Source organism: Aythya marila (genome assembly GCF_965140915.1).
Source record: "Aythya marila genome assembly, chromosome: Z".
In the NCBI taxonomy this organism is placed as follows: Eukaryota; Metazoa; Chordata; class Aves; order Anseriformes; family Anatidae; genus Aythya; species Aythya marila.
In genome coordinates, this window is record NC_139080.1 from 33,901,977 (window position 1) to 33,917,137 (window position 15,161).

At 36.9% G+C, this 15,161-nt stretch overlaps 1 protein-coding gene across 11 annotated transcripts in view; it reads right to left on the reverse strand.

Annotated features, from left to right (window-relative positions):
• Positions 1-15,161, reverse strand: part of MPDZ (multiple PDZ domain crumbs cell polarity complex component) — a 106,006-nt gene that overhangs the window by 26,904 nt on the left and 63,941 nt on the right. For 7 of the 11 annotated variants that reach the window (XR_014319345.1, XM_082783136.1, XM_082783143.1 and 4 more), the window contains 5 exons: positions 12,758-12,799; positions 8,037-8,141; positions 7,137-7,232; positions 6,482-6,659; positions 4,206-4,316 (listed from right to left, as the gene is read on the reverse strand). Coding sequence is in view for 10 of the 11 variants with exons in the window: in XM_082783136.1 (XP_082639262.1) it covers positions 4,206-4,316; positions 6,482-6,659; positions 7,137-7,232; positions 8,037-8,141; positions 12,758-12,799 (532 nt within the window). In the remaining variant the exon portion in view is untranslated. The remainder of the gene's footprint in view (positions 1-4,205; positions 4,317-6,481; positions 6,660-7,136; positions 7,233-8,036; positions 8,142-12,757; positions 12,800-15,161) is intronic. The other 4 variants (XM_082783139.1, XM_082783141.1, XM_082783140.1 and 1 more) reach the window with 4 other exon arrangements.

Sequence of the window (15,161 nt, forward strand, 5' to 3'; positions counted from 1 at the left end):
AAATATAGAAAATACAAGCCATTGCTTATGTTATGTTACTACTCCCTTTCTTTGTAACTGTAACAAAGAGAGATTTCAAAAACATACATGCAATTATATACCAAATATTGTAAAAGTTCAGTGTACATTTGAGATATCTGACAGACTACAACATGGAAAAGAGAGAGGTTACAATCACTCCCAAAGTGTATAGCCGGAGAGAACTTCTATTAAATCAGAAATGCATGCACAAAAGAATTAAGCCTTTATTTATTATCGTTAGAGGTTAATTCTGTCCCCAATATAAGTAACATGCAGTAAGCACTAATCACAAAAAAACAGAATCTAACTTTTTTTTCAGATTTCCAAAGATGCAAGTATTATGTTGATGGTGCATTAAAAGAATTTTCAAGAAGCACATTTACAGCATCATAAAGCAAAAGCAGTCAATGTTTGTTGGTTTTTCACGGAGGGGGCAAAAAAAGTGATATCAAAACTGTAAAGTTTGAACCACATAAAAAGAAAACAAAGCAAATAGAAGCAAAACACCTCAAACTGATGAGAGATTTATACCCAGGTGGATAATTTAATAGATACCACATGGACTGATTTTGTAATTGATAATCCACTTCTTTGGCAGCTCTCATTAATTCAGCTTCAGCGTTTAGGATTAACAGAGCTGACATTTCGTAACTTCTTTAAAACTTTTTTTCTACGTGCACGCATGTGTGTCTTTGCCTTCTTAATTCACTACACCGAATTCCAATCCTTGTTAGCACAGTATTTTACCCAAATTTCTTACAGTAGAACTTAAAAACAGAGACACTAATAGCAAAGAAGCACACATATAATGTTTGGTGAGTTAAAACCAGACAATGAGTCATCATCCAACCTTGTTAGTGTTGAACTGAGAAGAATCAGCAAATGGGTTAGTGCTGCTGAAGACAGCTGGCCTACTGAAAAGATTGTTCTGCGGGAAAGGCAGGGAAGGGTTCTAAAAGGAAAACATAACAGAAACTGAGCAAAATTTTTTTAAATGAAAGCTCTGTGACTCATGAAACAAAATGTGTTAATTTACTAGTTTGTGCTAGCCAAGCACAAGATCTCCATTTCATATATTTTGGTGCAGTCAGTTAAAGATAGTATTTGCTCTGTACTTCTAGGGTGTACACCCAAATATATCAGCTACATTTAGCAGAAAGTAGATGAAAAGCATGGATCTATCTGTTCTAGCCCACAAAATGCTTAAGTGCATTATTCAGCATTATGATCAACATAAAATTTACTTACTGTGATATATGTACAATTTTGCACAAGTATCTCAGTGTATGGGACACTCCTACCAATTAGCTAACTAAAATAGAATTGTGCATTTCTAGATCAGAATGAATGCAATTCTTAGTCATAATGCAGTACAAATTTAGGTTTAGTTTTATTTTGAAAACCACAGATGAGTTCTCATCATCTGATTTATGTCTTGTGGTAACACGTTCAGTGTCCTTTTCAAAATAGAAGGTTGAATAATTTTAGACATCTCTAAACAGAGTTAATAATACAGCTCACTTTTGCAAAAATGTGTGATTTCTTGAATTTAATAAAATGAAATTCTTTGGTCTTCTCGTTAAACAATGTGAGGTAGTTCTTCTCATTATTTAATGCAAAAAGTTTTCATATTTAGATGAAATCAAAGGGTGTATTTTGGTCATTTATATTCCTTACGTAGTTTTTGTATTGTACTCTGTTTTCAGATCAGAAACTTTTTAATAAAGAGGGAACAACTCTGACATTACATAGTATGTTGGAAACATTGTCAAATATATACTTAAAAATAATTTCTATATTACTTGTATCTATGTAGCTATGGCCTAAATGTTTGATGTCTGTACGCTTCATGCTACTGGAAAATAAGAAGCATCCTAAATGGAAAGGAATGTGAAAGGCTTGCAGCATCAACTAGTACATTTACATCATGGTAATTTAGTCCAGATATATGTTGCAGTTTAAAAACTTTCTTAAACTGCTTTTTTCTTTTAAACATTCCTGGAAATGTAAAATGCATTCCTACAGATTTATTCTCAAATATTTTGCAAAGCAAAATGCAATGCAATTTAGTAAGACAACACATTTTGGTTCTACAGTGTCTTCAGAACTGAGGAGGTAGAGTTCTGTATTAACAAGATTTCTTCATTGACAAGCCACTCATTATCAACAGGCAGTTTCCCTACAGTACAAGATTTTCCGTTTACATATGTAATTCACATTTGATGTCACATTTTGTAAAGAGAAGGTTGGGAAATGTAATTTACCGTTGTAATGATCCTATTACACTAACAGTACATTAAGCCACTGCATAAAGTTATAAACTGTATTTTGATTAACTTTATGCAGCTAAAATAAGCATCACAAACATTTTATATACAAGCAGTGAAGTCCTAGTAAAAGAGGAAACACGGGATCAGCCACAGTAATTCAAAATCTTGCCTTTTACCATCTGTATTGATAGCATAACACCTAAAATATAACTGCCAGTTCAAATTATAATCCATGCAACTGCATCACATTATTTTGGTCTGCTTACCAGGACAGAATATGGGGCAATTATTTTTGTCTGAACAGGTATGTTTTAAACAATGTGCATAAAGCATGTCTTCTTCTACAGTCTACAGCAAGCAAAACAAGTGCTAAAATAAACGGTACTTTTCCTTTCACTTCTTTTTGCAAAATAAAACAAAAAGTAACAGAATAATTTTACTTTTTTTTTTTATTATTATTGTATAACTTGTGTTCAGCAATTTATTAATGTGTCCAGGATACGGAGGTATTGGGAAGCAACCTAGCATCTTGTAAAGCATAATGCTGTAACATAGATTGTCTGGGGCCATAACATGGTGACAGAGTAATTCTTACATGTACTCAGAGGTACACAGAATAGAGCAAGTATGAAACACAGATTTGATAGGTAACTGTTTACTAGGAAAATTATTGAACTAGTTTCTCACAACTTCTCTGCATTATTTGGGCTATTCTGGAATACACTTAGGAACTCTTTAACTACTACAGCAGCCCAAATGAAGTAAAAAAAAAATGGGGAAAGAAACGGACTCATTAGCCACATCACTTGAAAATGACTGCCATGCAGAACCATATTAAGTACAGCTATTGTGTGCAGGCAGTTAACTATTTGGGTGACTGCACATGCATGAAGACAGGAAATTCCCTTATAAGATCTTACTATGAAGTACAGATGCAAGTTTCAAATATTGAAGACAATAAATATAATGCCATTTACAAAGATCACAATGAAAAGCATGTGTACAGCAAGAGCATATGCAATGTTTCTGCTCACAAATAAACAGAAGTTTGTTAATAAACATTCAAAAATAATGCACAAACTTAATAATAGGAAAGAAAGAGAACAAAGAACTGCAATTAAAAAAGGAGCATTCTCTAAATACGAAAAGTTGTGATAAAGTAATGGTGTAACATCCATCCCAAACAGTGTTCTGAACATTCAGCAGAGGCAATATTGTTCACATCACAGCAAATGCAAAAGCATTACTTTAGTAACTTGAGTATCAATAACCAACATTCAACAGAGCTTTTTCATGCAACTTTACCTTTGATGACTGATGATAAAATGGGTTAGTAGTTTTCTGCCCACAGGGAGCAGAAGCTGATGAAGGGCTATAAAGAGACTCTGGCTAGGGAACAAGAGTTATGAGACAACTAGTAAATAAACATGCAGTGTACACAGACTACAATGAGGAAGTTTAGTTTCTAGTGAATGCAAGCAACTATATTAAAGCTCATCAGCTTTTGTCTGCAACGTCCATGCAGCTTAGTGACAGAAAACTTCCGCGTACTTCTAGGTCCTTTCATTAATGTCCAATGAACATTTTAACAGGTGTTGTATTTCTGCATGCGCTCCTCAGACATGCTGTCAATCTCTAAGAGTTGATTTTAATTAGACTCCTACTCTGCCCCCCAACAAATTATCATTCTTGAGTCTTTTCAAAATAGTTTGAGAACGGCGTGCTGGAGGGTAAATCCAAATCCAAATCGATTTCATTCTAAACGGAAATAATACTTAAATCAAATCTTTGTTCCTGAAATAGCTGAGATGGAACTTTCAGGCTTAAATATCCCATTCCCAAACACCACCACGTTGAACATTCCATTCATCTATTACTACACAATATGTCTCTTTTCATATTTTTTATGCTTACCCTTGGTCTGCTTATAATGCTCTGTACCATAAAGACTACAGGATTGCCTGCCTTCCGTATGGCTTCCACAGCTTGTTCATGGCTGGCATCTCTGAGATCAATTCCATCCACCTGTAATTGGAAGGCCTCATCTTAACATTACAAGAAGCTACAAGAATCATGAATCAGCTTTGGGTTTTGGACAGGAAACCTCGTATAAAACCTAAGCCCAAACCTGTTGGTGGAAAAGCTTCCAATGACTTGGCCTTGTTTATGTCCCTCACACACAGGTTTGAGACTTCAAAGAACACTGAAAGGACATGAAATAAATGTCCATGATTTTAAATACAGAGTTTTCAACATTCCTGGTTCAGGTGCCATATTTTTTCCCCACAGGCAATGTAATACAAGAGACATGATAATATGAACAAGTTGCAGCATTTGCCAAATACTGCTGCCTATAAAACCTATCTCAGACTAACCTACCTCCCCAAGATCTTAAATTTCCAAACTGAAACTGGTTAAGCGCTAGAAGGTCTTTCATTATGAGTTATGATGTCTGTACTTTTTTTCTTTCTTTCTTTTCTTTTTTTTTTTTTTTTATTACTAAAAATACCAATAATGTAAAGCCAGATTCAGCTATTAGATGCAATCCCCAGAAGATAAATTTTCAGGTCAGAATCCATGAGCTTTCTCTCTTCTAAAATAAAACATTTACAAAGGATGGCTAAGGACAAATTTTTGCTTGGTTGCTCCTTATCATGCTTTCATATATATCAGTGTCTTGTTATCCAGGTAAAAACCATGTTATGGTGAAATTAGCATCAGTGAAGCATTCTCACAATGACCACAATAAAAGCTAGAAGCTAACACAGAAAGGTTATTTGTTAGTGGTAATTCTTGCACACAGAGTTATAAAATGAGGATTACCCCTACCTCTTTAACTGTCTAACATAATCTTAAACTTAACTATCAAATGTAAAATACAGAGAGAAAGAAAAAGCAGTTGTGAGAGGGTTCTAAACCTATAAGGGACTGAACAATAACACTGCTTCTCTGCAACCTTCCATGTCTGAAATACTGTATGCGCTGATAGAAAGAAAAGACAAGAAAACCCTAAATATGCCACAACTTGAGAAACTGAAACCATCCAGTTAGTTAGTCATATTAACAAGACTTTAGTTACATAATTTTGATCACCCACTTTATCTTCTGCAAGCACCATTCTCAGAGACAATCACTGCATTCTTACAAAACCAAGCATTCAGCAATAATGAATAATTATTAACTTTGTAGCCATCAAGCAAAATTTCACCTCCCCATTTGTCGTCCATTGGAAAAATCTTCTATTTTGTCCAAGTAAGTGCTGCCTGCATTAATGTATTATTTCAAGGTCCTATATTTAGATCTTGCAGCAGCCACTTATCTCCAGTTTTAGTATCACTAGGTAAAGAATGTGCAGTCTGACCCAGGGATAGTATTAACATCTCCATCACTCTGCTCATTACGTTCTTACTTATGGACAATCAGATAAAAACATTCAGCAGGATGAAAAGAAGTACAGTTCCTGTGACATGGCATGACAACAGAAACAGGGTCATGTCTTATTTATTGATAACCATCACAGGAAAGACATCCCTTTCAGTACATCCATCCACCCTTAAACATCTTTGAACTAGAATGCAGAAATTGCTGCATAAGCACAGGATTGGATAAGCAGAAGATGATGAATCTAGATCATTTCTTCCCTGCAGCACCACCGGTTACACTATCTTCAGGTATGAACGCAATGCTCTCAACTTCCTTGCAACACCTCCGTATCAAATCCACCTTTCTATATGTCATAAGGAAAAAAAATAGTATCTTCCTTAATTCCTGAAGTGCACAAGAATGATGTGGCCCGAGTACAAATTAAAAGGGAAATAAGCGTAGCATTTATTTGCATGATGTCCTGTTCTCTGGCCATTTCTGTTGCTATCCAGTATGCAAAGGTAAAACTTTTTAGCTTCACCAAACTTAAGCTTTTTCCTACACATGCTGGTTTTATGAGAGGCAGGTAGAACTACTGTTTTTGTAGATCCCTTCTCCCATATCTATGCTTCAGGTTGTAAAATCAACTTAAAACTGCACACAGACATCAGTAGATGGTACTACTGTGTTTGTAACACAGTAGTACACTATGGCTCACGTGGTGACAGCTGTAGCAATTGCAGAGCTGTCTGCCCAAGACCAAACATCCATCTCAGCAACTCCTGAGATGCTGGGGGTACTAGATCCAAAAGGCACTCAGCTGGTACCTCCACAATCCGATCTCCCGTTTTCAGCGTTCCATTTTTGCCAGCTGGGCTGTCCTCCAGGATGTGTTTGATAAAGATCCCTCTCATCACTTCCCCATTACTCAGGCGGCTTCCCATCCCTCGTCCTCCAACAATGCTGATCCCCAGTGACTTGCTAGGCTCTCTCCAAAGTTCAACCCTGTTGTGACAAAACAAGGAGCAAAATAAATGATCTATTGTGATTGTGACGGTGCCAACTGAAGACTCCTGGATTTACAAGATGGTTTAAGAACATTCAGTAATAATTTCTCCTTGCCTAGATTTTTGTCTTTCAGTGAGTGAATCTATTAGATTGCTCAGAAAGTCTGTAATTGTGCCTGCTGTTGTTCACTTTATTTTGGCTTCTAATTAAAACTTTGTATCCTTCTCTTCATCTTTTCTTATTGGCTCCCAGACAGTAAGCCTGTCTGGGCTTACCAAAAATACATAAATAAATAGATAAATAAATAAATTACCAAAGCAATCAAGGAAAATGTTAGATTGCAGGGATTTAGCCCACCAGCAGTAAAAATCAACAGTGAATTACTCTTGCAATGCACAATATATGCAACAGGTTTCAATTTTTTTGAATTTCAGATTAGATTTAGATTTTATAGTGTACAAGATCTGCACTTACTTTCTGGGCTGGTTCCAGTTACTGAAAGTTGCATTTTGAAGTTCACTTTCTTCTCCCTCCCCCTCTTCACGTTCTGGAAGCTCTGGGATTTCCCTGCTGATGAACATGAGCATGCAATTCATTTTAAAAAAAATCCCATATAATCACTGTATTTCTCTGCAAAATTTCACATACAGGATCAGCATTGTATTTGTACACAGAATTCATATCAGTACAGAGATCTGCCTTATGAGAAAACTGTTAGAACACATACTGCATTCAGGGATTCCCCATCCATTTGTCTCTGATTTTACGTTGCCAACAACCGACAGCTACAGAACAAAGACCTGTATTTCAGAACTACAACCAAATATAATTGCTTATTGTTTCCAAAATGGAAGAAATAACAACATAAAAATTCAAGGACAGTTATTGTTGTTGGACTTTAAGTTAAAGAAGACAAAAATCGTTAGACGCTGAATATTTTGGCCTGTAAGTAATGAATTTTTGAAGGCAAGGAAAAAGATGGCAAAATTCATTCCTTGCAGTATACATTCAGGATAGACTATCAATACTAAATTCTCATGGTTGAAGCACAGAATATTTGTGGCAATACATAAATCAAATTGCATGGTATTTAAGAGGAATTTTGGATGAGACAGCATGCAATCTCCTCAGTGGAGAGAACAAACACCTATAAAATAGCCTAGTAAAAATGTCAGAAAAAATTTATTAACCAAAGCAAAAACTGTATTTTAAATAGACTTTTTTTTTTTTTTCTTAATGGAGGCTAGCCTGAGGAAAAGTAACCATTTATCAGCTCTTCTAAAAAAAAAAAAAAATTGCCATCCTGAACTATGCGAAGTGTATGCAAAAAGCTCAATCTAAGAGTCCTATGGGATAAAAAGTCTTTTGACTCACCTGACTGTATGGGAAGGAAAAAGTTCAATGGGCACAGTTTCCTCTGTCTGTTGTTCCAAACTGGCTCTGTACTCTTCTAAATTTTCTGCTGGCACATATGTAATACTGTAATAAAATGGAACATGATTAAAGTAGTATGAGCACTGGTGGACATACCCTTCATGGGTGTGAGGAATGGATATGAGGATGTCACTCAAGACTACTTCATAACAGGCACTGCCTTCGGAATAAGGAGTTATATACAACCTTTTTGACTTTACAGCAAATAAGCATTTATGGTCAAATTAGACAGCTGAACAGCACTTGATTTTTTGAGAGTTGGCCTCAATATTCTAAGTACATGGTGCTTTAAGAGTGACTAGAGTGTAATAGAGACAATCCTGCTTCAGTCAAAACAGATTCCCCGTGCAAAGACAAACACTGGAAGATCAGCAAAATGTGAAGCACCATTACCATCCTAAAAGCTGGCTGAATATGCTTCTGGAAGTTGGTTTGCAGGTTTTGTGCTTTCTATAGAGGTTTCGTATCTGTTTTAGGTTTCCATGCTTTTCGTTAAAAATACTGCATGGCTTTGGACTCACAAACTTGTTATAGCAAACCAGTTAAGCTGCAGGGAGCAATCCTCTGCTCAGTTCCTTCCTCCCCATCACCATGCACTTCCAGCCAGCTTGGGACAGACAGACAGTTGTGTTTCACCAGCCAAATGACATGCTCCTGAAGCCCTGGTGTAACTCAATCATGTGTGAATGCCAGAAACAGAAATGGCACAACAGACTGGGGAGAGAGGAACAAAGAAAAGGAAAAACATTAAGGCATGAAAAGTATTTCTTAAAAAACCTCCTTCTACTTCCAGAAACGACACTATGAACTAAAAACACAAATAAAAGACATGGCCCTACTTTAGGCTTTGTTGAGTCAAAAACCTTTGACTGTCCCACATGCAGCTTAGCTATCAAAATGTGGTAACAATTAAGACTGTCAGAAAAAGAACACAAAAAACGTGTGTCCTATCATCCATCACCTAGATGCTGAACAGGAGAAACTCTCCAGTTCTTTTGAAAGAAATTTCTAAATCATCTATACTGTCACCTGCTTATTTTTCTTTTCCTTGAGATCTGTTTTTCTGCCTTCAATTTTTTTTTTTAAATACTCAAGTGTTACGTGCTTGACACAAAGTGTTCTCATTCTGAAATGCTGTGGAGTATACACTAGCGAACAAACACACAGCATAAGGTCAATGACCTAATATCTGTGTTTGCTGAGATCATTCCAGGACCAAGAAGTGCGCAAGACATGCAGCAGTTATTCTGTGAAGCCTAGCAGTGAAATGGATAATGGCAAGAGGGAAGAAAAAAGAGTAATGATGCTTTTAGAAGTTCTTTAGTTTTTGCAAATAATCCCAACTACTTCTCAGCCATCTCCAATTCTAAATGTGGTAAGTTACAGCAAAGTCCTAGTATTATGGTCACAAAATTCTCACAGGGGCAAATGTTACTGGGGAACCACCACCCAGTAACCCCATAAAACTGCCACTATAAAAGCCAAAGCCGTGTTTCAAAGAAAGAAAATGCAGTTACAGCCATCAATTCCACTTCAATCAAATTCATTAACTTTTACCCCATAAAAGTAAGCAGAAAATAACATATTTTCCCTTGAAAGGCAGCTGCACTTAAAGAAACCAGAGTTGCCAGCAATGTTTCTGTTGGCTAGATGATCTCAACAGTCTCCTTTATGCTAAAATGTAGCAAGAAGCTGCTGTTCATAGCACAGATAAGAGAATGGCAAATGCCTTAATAGGAAATATATGTGCCCAGACCGCGCCCAGATGCAGAGAGGGATCGCTGACAGCAGAGTCCCCAGAATCTTTCATCTCTTGTCCTATCCTTTTGAACAGGGAGCACTGGAAACTAAGAAGGGTTCTAAGGCCCAAGGGTAATGGTAGTCCTTACCTCATCCTGCTTTGCAACGCCAGCATTACCAATCAGCTAAGGGTGGGGCAAACCAGATGTGCTACAGGTTTCTGGGATACCATGTAGATTTTAATTATATGAATGAGTAAATGACATTGTGCTAGGACATTCAAAAGGTGCAGCTCAAATGATGCCTTCCATGCTACTTACAAACATCTCCTGAAAACTGTGTTATGAAGGTAAGCTTCCATTTCTGTGCTCAGCATAGGAACCAAGAAGGAAAGAGGTTCACTCCACCATTTTAAGATTGTGTGTCTAAAACTGAAAGACTATCACCTAACTGATGCAGACGAATTTATCACTTGGCAGCTCCTTTATCTCTTTGGAAAAATTACATTATTCCTATTCTAGTGCTTAACTATGGTTCTAACTGCTTAATTCTAAGAACTCTAAGGAATATTAAATATGTATTTTTTCTCTTTGTTCTTATCTACAACTAAACACCAATAATTCTTCAGCCATTTCACAAATATAAGCAAGAACATCTACTTGCATTTTGAAAACAAAAAAGTGAGGGAAAGAAAACCAAATTGCATGGATCAAATGTATGAAAAGATATATTCTGTGTTGGAGTTCATCTTTTTTCTTGCTTGCTAATTTCTGAAGTTCAGTGAGCTGCAAAGCTTTCCTTAACTGCTCCTATAAGCTAAGCTATGTTATTGATGTGACTGTCCATGAGAATCCTTCTCCCCTCTCCATGCTATTGCTTTTAGCAATCCCAAGCACAAATACAGCCTGGGGAGAGAATTGATTGAGAGTAGCCCTAAAGAGATGGATGTGTTGGTTGATGAGAAACTTAACATGAGTCAGCAATGAGTGCTTGTAGTCCAGAAAGCCAACTGTATCCTGGGCTGCATCAAAACCAGCGTGGCCAGCAGGGCGAGAGAGGTGATTCTCCCTTTCTGCTCTGCTCTCGTGAGACTCGATGATCACAAAGATGGAGCACTTCTCTTCTGAGGACAAGCTGAGGAAATTGGGGTTGTTCAGCCTGGAGAAGAGAAGGCTCTGGAGAGACCTTATAGCAGCCTTCTTGTACCTAAAGGGGGCCTACAGGAAAGCTGGGGAGGGACTCTTTTTCAGGGAGTGTAATAATAGTACAAGGAAGAATGTCTTTAAACTAAAGAGGGGTATATTTACATTAGATATTATGAAGAACTTCTTCACTCAGAGGGTGGTGAGGTGCTGGAACAGGTTGCCCAGAGAAGCTGTGGATGCCCCATCCCTGGAGGTGTTTAAGGCCAGACTGGATGGGGCTTTGAGCAACCAGGTGTAACAGAAGGGGCCCCTGCCCATGGGAGAGGTGTTGGAATTAGATCATCTTTAAGGTCTCTTCCAATCCAAATCATTCTAGGATTCTATGATTATTACTGAAATGAGAAGGAACATGCACCACCCAGCTCTGCTTAAAATTAGAGCTTTAGGGAGTATGTTTGTTAGAATTTCATTTTTGCTAAGTCTCTCTCTTTCCTGGTCCTTTCTTCTGTGAGACATGGCAAGGTCAGATTGCACTAACTGCATTATATTCCACATCTGCCAAGAATCTGTTCTCAGTTTAGTAGTTCATGGGCTGAAAGCCCACAGTGAATCAAATCCATCATTTGCTGGATTGCTATTGCAGCTCGGTTTTTGGAGGTCACAGCAAGGTCTGAAGATATCCATCACCATCCTGAATGCCCCATCATGTGCCAGGAACCAGACTGAGGTGACAAGAGTGCCAGAACATGAAAGGTCCTGGGAGACTCTGGTCAACTATGTTGACCCTTGTGCTTTAAGGTAGAAATAAAAATTCATCAAGGCATCTGAATGGCTCATCCCCAGAAAGGACTAACATCTGCCTTATTAAGTCACTGGGAAGGTAGTAAGAGAAACAATTGCTAAGAAATATGGATGAAGACACAGAAGAGAGGAAACAGGTGAATTGTCTACTATACACAGGGCTTAATCATTCCCTCTTTTTCATAGCTGCACAGCTTGAAGGAGAAAGTACTCTGGTTTCCTTTTTTGGGAGCTACCACCCCCTCACCAAGATATGTGCTAGCAAAGAAAGCAGCGACAATGGAAACACCATGGTGTACATATGAAAACATCTGTAAACACAAGAATGCATGCAGTACATAGGAACATTTATCACATGCTTGACTGAACAGCCACACAAAACCTTGAAACACCAACAAACCAAGTAACAATGTATGGAGAATGTTCAGCAGAAATAACTGTCATTAATAATTAAGTTCTAATTTGAACCTTTTTATACATGAAGAAAGTAAAATATAAGTGCCACAGAAAATTTGACATTGATTAATCCAGATATCAGTACATTGTACTCAGGACAACTCTAACAGTGAAGCCCTGTAAAAGCACACACTCCCCCCACACACACATGCTCTGAACACATCTGGGGTGGCTGTCATTAGCAGTAATTGTTTTGAATGAAAACGTTTGTATTCTGGTTTTAGTAAATATGCTATAATCTTCAAGTTTTAAACCATTATACACATATATATATATTTATGTGTATATATTATATGTATAAAAAAAAAAAACAAACACAAAAGCACAAGTATACACACACATTTTTTTATATATACATCCATACATGCACATGCACACACAAAGACAGAGAGAGTATGTACCTGTATCTGGATATATCCCTGACATTATTAAAGATGTAATAAAAGCATGGCATGGAATGATTTTACAGACAAGTTGCAACACAGAGCCATAATGAGTTTCTGAATCGCCAATACTCACACATAAAAGAGGGCCTGATCATCAGCAGGTGCTGGAGAAGATCTAGAATGTGAAGCATACGATGCAGCATCTTTTTACAACGGTGTTAACAAATGTCACTGTCTCATGCTGAATGTGAGAGGCATACTTATGTAGTTAAAAGTGTGAGCTGCCATTTTTTTTTTTTTTTAACTTTCTCTTTTCTCTTTTTTACCATCTCTACTTCACCTATACTTCCCCCAGAAAGGATCTTTATTACTGTCTACAGCAGTGATTATTAACAAGCATGCAAAATAGAATTGCAATCTGTCTTCTCTTCCTTGATCAGGAAATCATCCCCACACTTTAGGTTAAGGCAGGTGAATTCTAATTCAGATTGGTGATTATCTGACAGACATTAGAAGCAGCTGCCTCTGAGCAGAAAACCTTGTCTATTATTACAGAAATATAAGAACTCCTGGAACGGTGGAGTATATGAAACAGAATGCATTCTGGTAAGGCCACACATCTGGTTTTCCACAAGCAAAGGGAAAAAGAAAAAGAATACATGAAATGGAACTACAGATTGTTGGCTCCTAAACTATAAAAAATTGGATTTCCTTTAATAAAATAAAAAAGCCTTTACACAGCAAGTAAGAATGGCTTCCTGTGCTTTTAGTAAACAACGTTTGCCACTGAAAGACAGGTTTGAAATTAAAATATTCCTGCTTAATCACTTTTTGGGGTCAACCTGGTACCCCCAAAAAGTTCATCTTAATAGTTAAGGTGTCAGCTTAATAGTTAAGGTGTCAGGCAGCCCTGTATGGATAAAGGAATAATACAACCACATCTGAGTGGTTGTACACCCTTGTTTCCCTAGCATGACACCAAAAAGATTAAATGCTTGGTTATTAGAAAGGTTGTCCCTTAGATCATGAATCACATTAACTGTGAAACAGTGTTTATATAGCTCTGGACCCCTCTTAGAAAACAGGAATAACTGTCATGAGATAGTGCTCTGTACCTCCGAATTCCTGATTTGGGACACATTTACCCACGCATTTGCATCACAGTATTTTTTCGGAATCTTGTACTTCTCCTAAAAGTGCGAATTACTGAAACGTTTATTTATGGTGATAAAGTAGATTTGTATCAAAACTATGTAGGCCAAAAAATATTGTCCTTATTCTTGCAAGATTCCTTTAGAAGCTAATAAAAGATATGGAATTTTATTTGTCCGACAGACAAAAGATGGCTTCACTCTAAACTCTTATCATGGGAATGCACCGAAGAACATTAAACGTAAAATGAAAGCTAAAACTCTTAAGTCAGAATGTGAATACCTCAGCTTCTTACAGAAGGAGGTGATGAACTTATCTTTTGGACATCTGAATGTTCACATCTCATGAGATTTTGATATTTCCAATGTATCTGGAAAAAGACTAAGACTATAAAGCAAAACTTATATTCACATAGCACAAATAAAGAGCTATAAAGGGATAATCACAAAAAATGAATACATCTGTGTTGGATCACTTGACTATGGTACTAATAAAAGACTTTGCAGAAAAAATCGTGCTGTGGCATATGCGTATCTAAGCAGATGTACAAACATATTCGTGTGTACATACCAACTGATTTCAGTCATGGAAGTTGGAATTACAATACAGTTTGAAATCTTACAAGAATAATCAATATCAAGTTTTATCAACATTGACTTGCTCATATTCACAAAAGCATTGTCTATAAATGTAATCAGTTGTATGCGCAGAACCCACCATTCAAACAAGCTTGTATGAAGTCCTGATCTTACAAATATGACAGCTATATAGGTTGTATTAAACCTACAACCCACAGTGAAGATACCTTGCCCACCGGTTCTCAGAATGCCAGGTCTCTTCAAAGGTAGTGTATGACTGAGGAAGAAGCAAATGCCCTGCAGTCTGTTTTTAACAGATAGAAACTACACTGTTACACTGGGACTGAACTGACCATTTTCAAGGACACGTTCTTAAAAAAAAAAAAAAAAAAGATGTTTTTATTAACAACATCTCTGGTAATTCCATTAGCAGACCTGACCCAGTCCATACTAACATGGGTTTCAGAAAAACAGCTATTAGGTCTTTTTTTTTTTTTTTTTTTTTTTTTTTTTAATGCTGTAAACCCAGCACTGACAGGTCTGGAGCACTGGCCACAAGCTCAGGAACACCTCATTTCTAGATTGTGGATATATGGGAAAAGTTAACTCTACAACCATGACAGTTAGAAAGAACTGTACTTTGATGGAAAGTTGAATTTCTGTAAACTGAACTTGAGAAGAAGAAACTTTCTCATTGAACAAGTGGATTTTTCAAGACTCACATTAAATAGGTTTAAAGTATAATAACAATAGGTCTCCAAAGTATAGACATCTATGTACTATGTATGAAGACATCTATGTATGAAG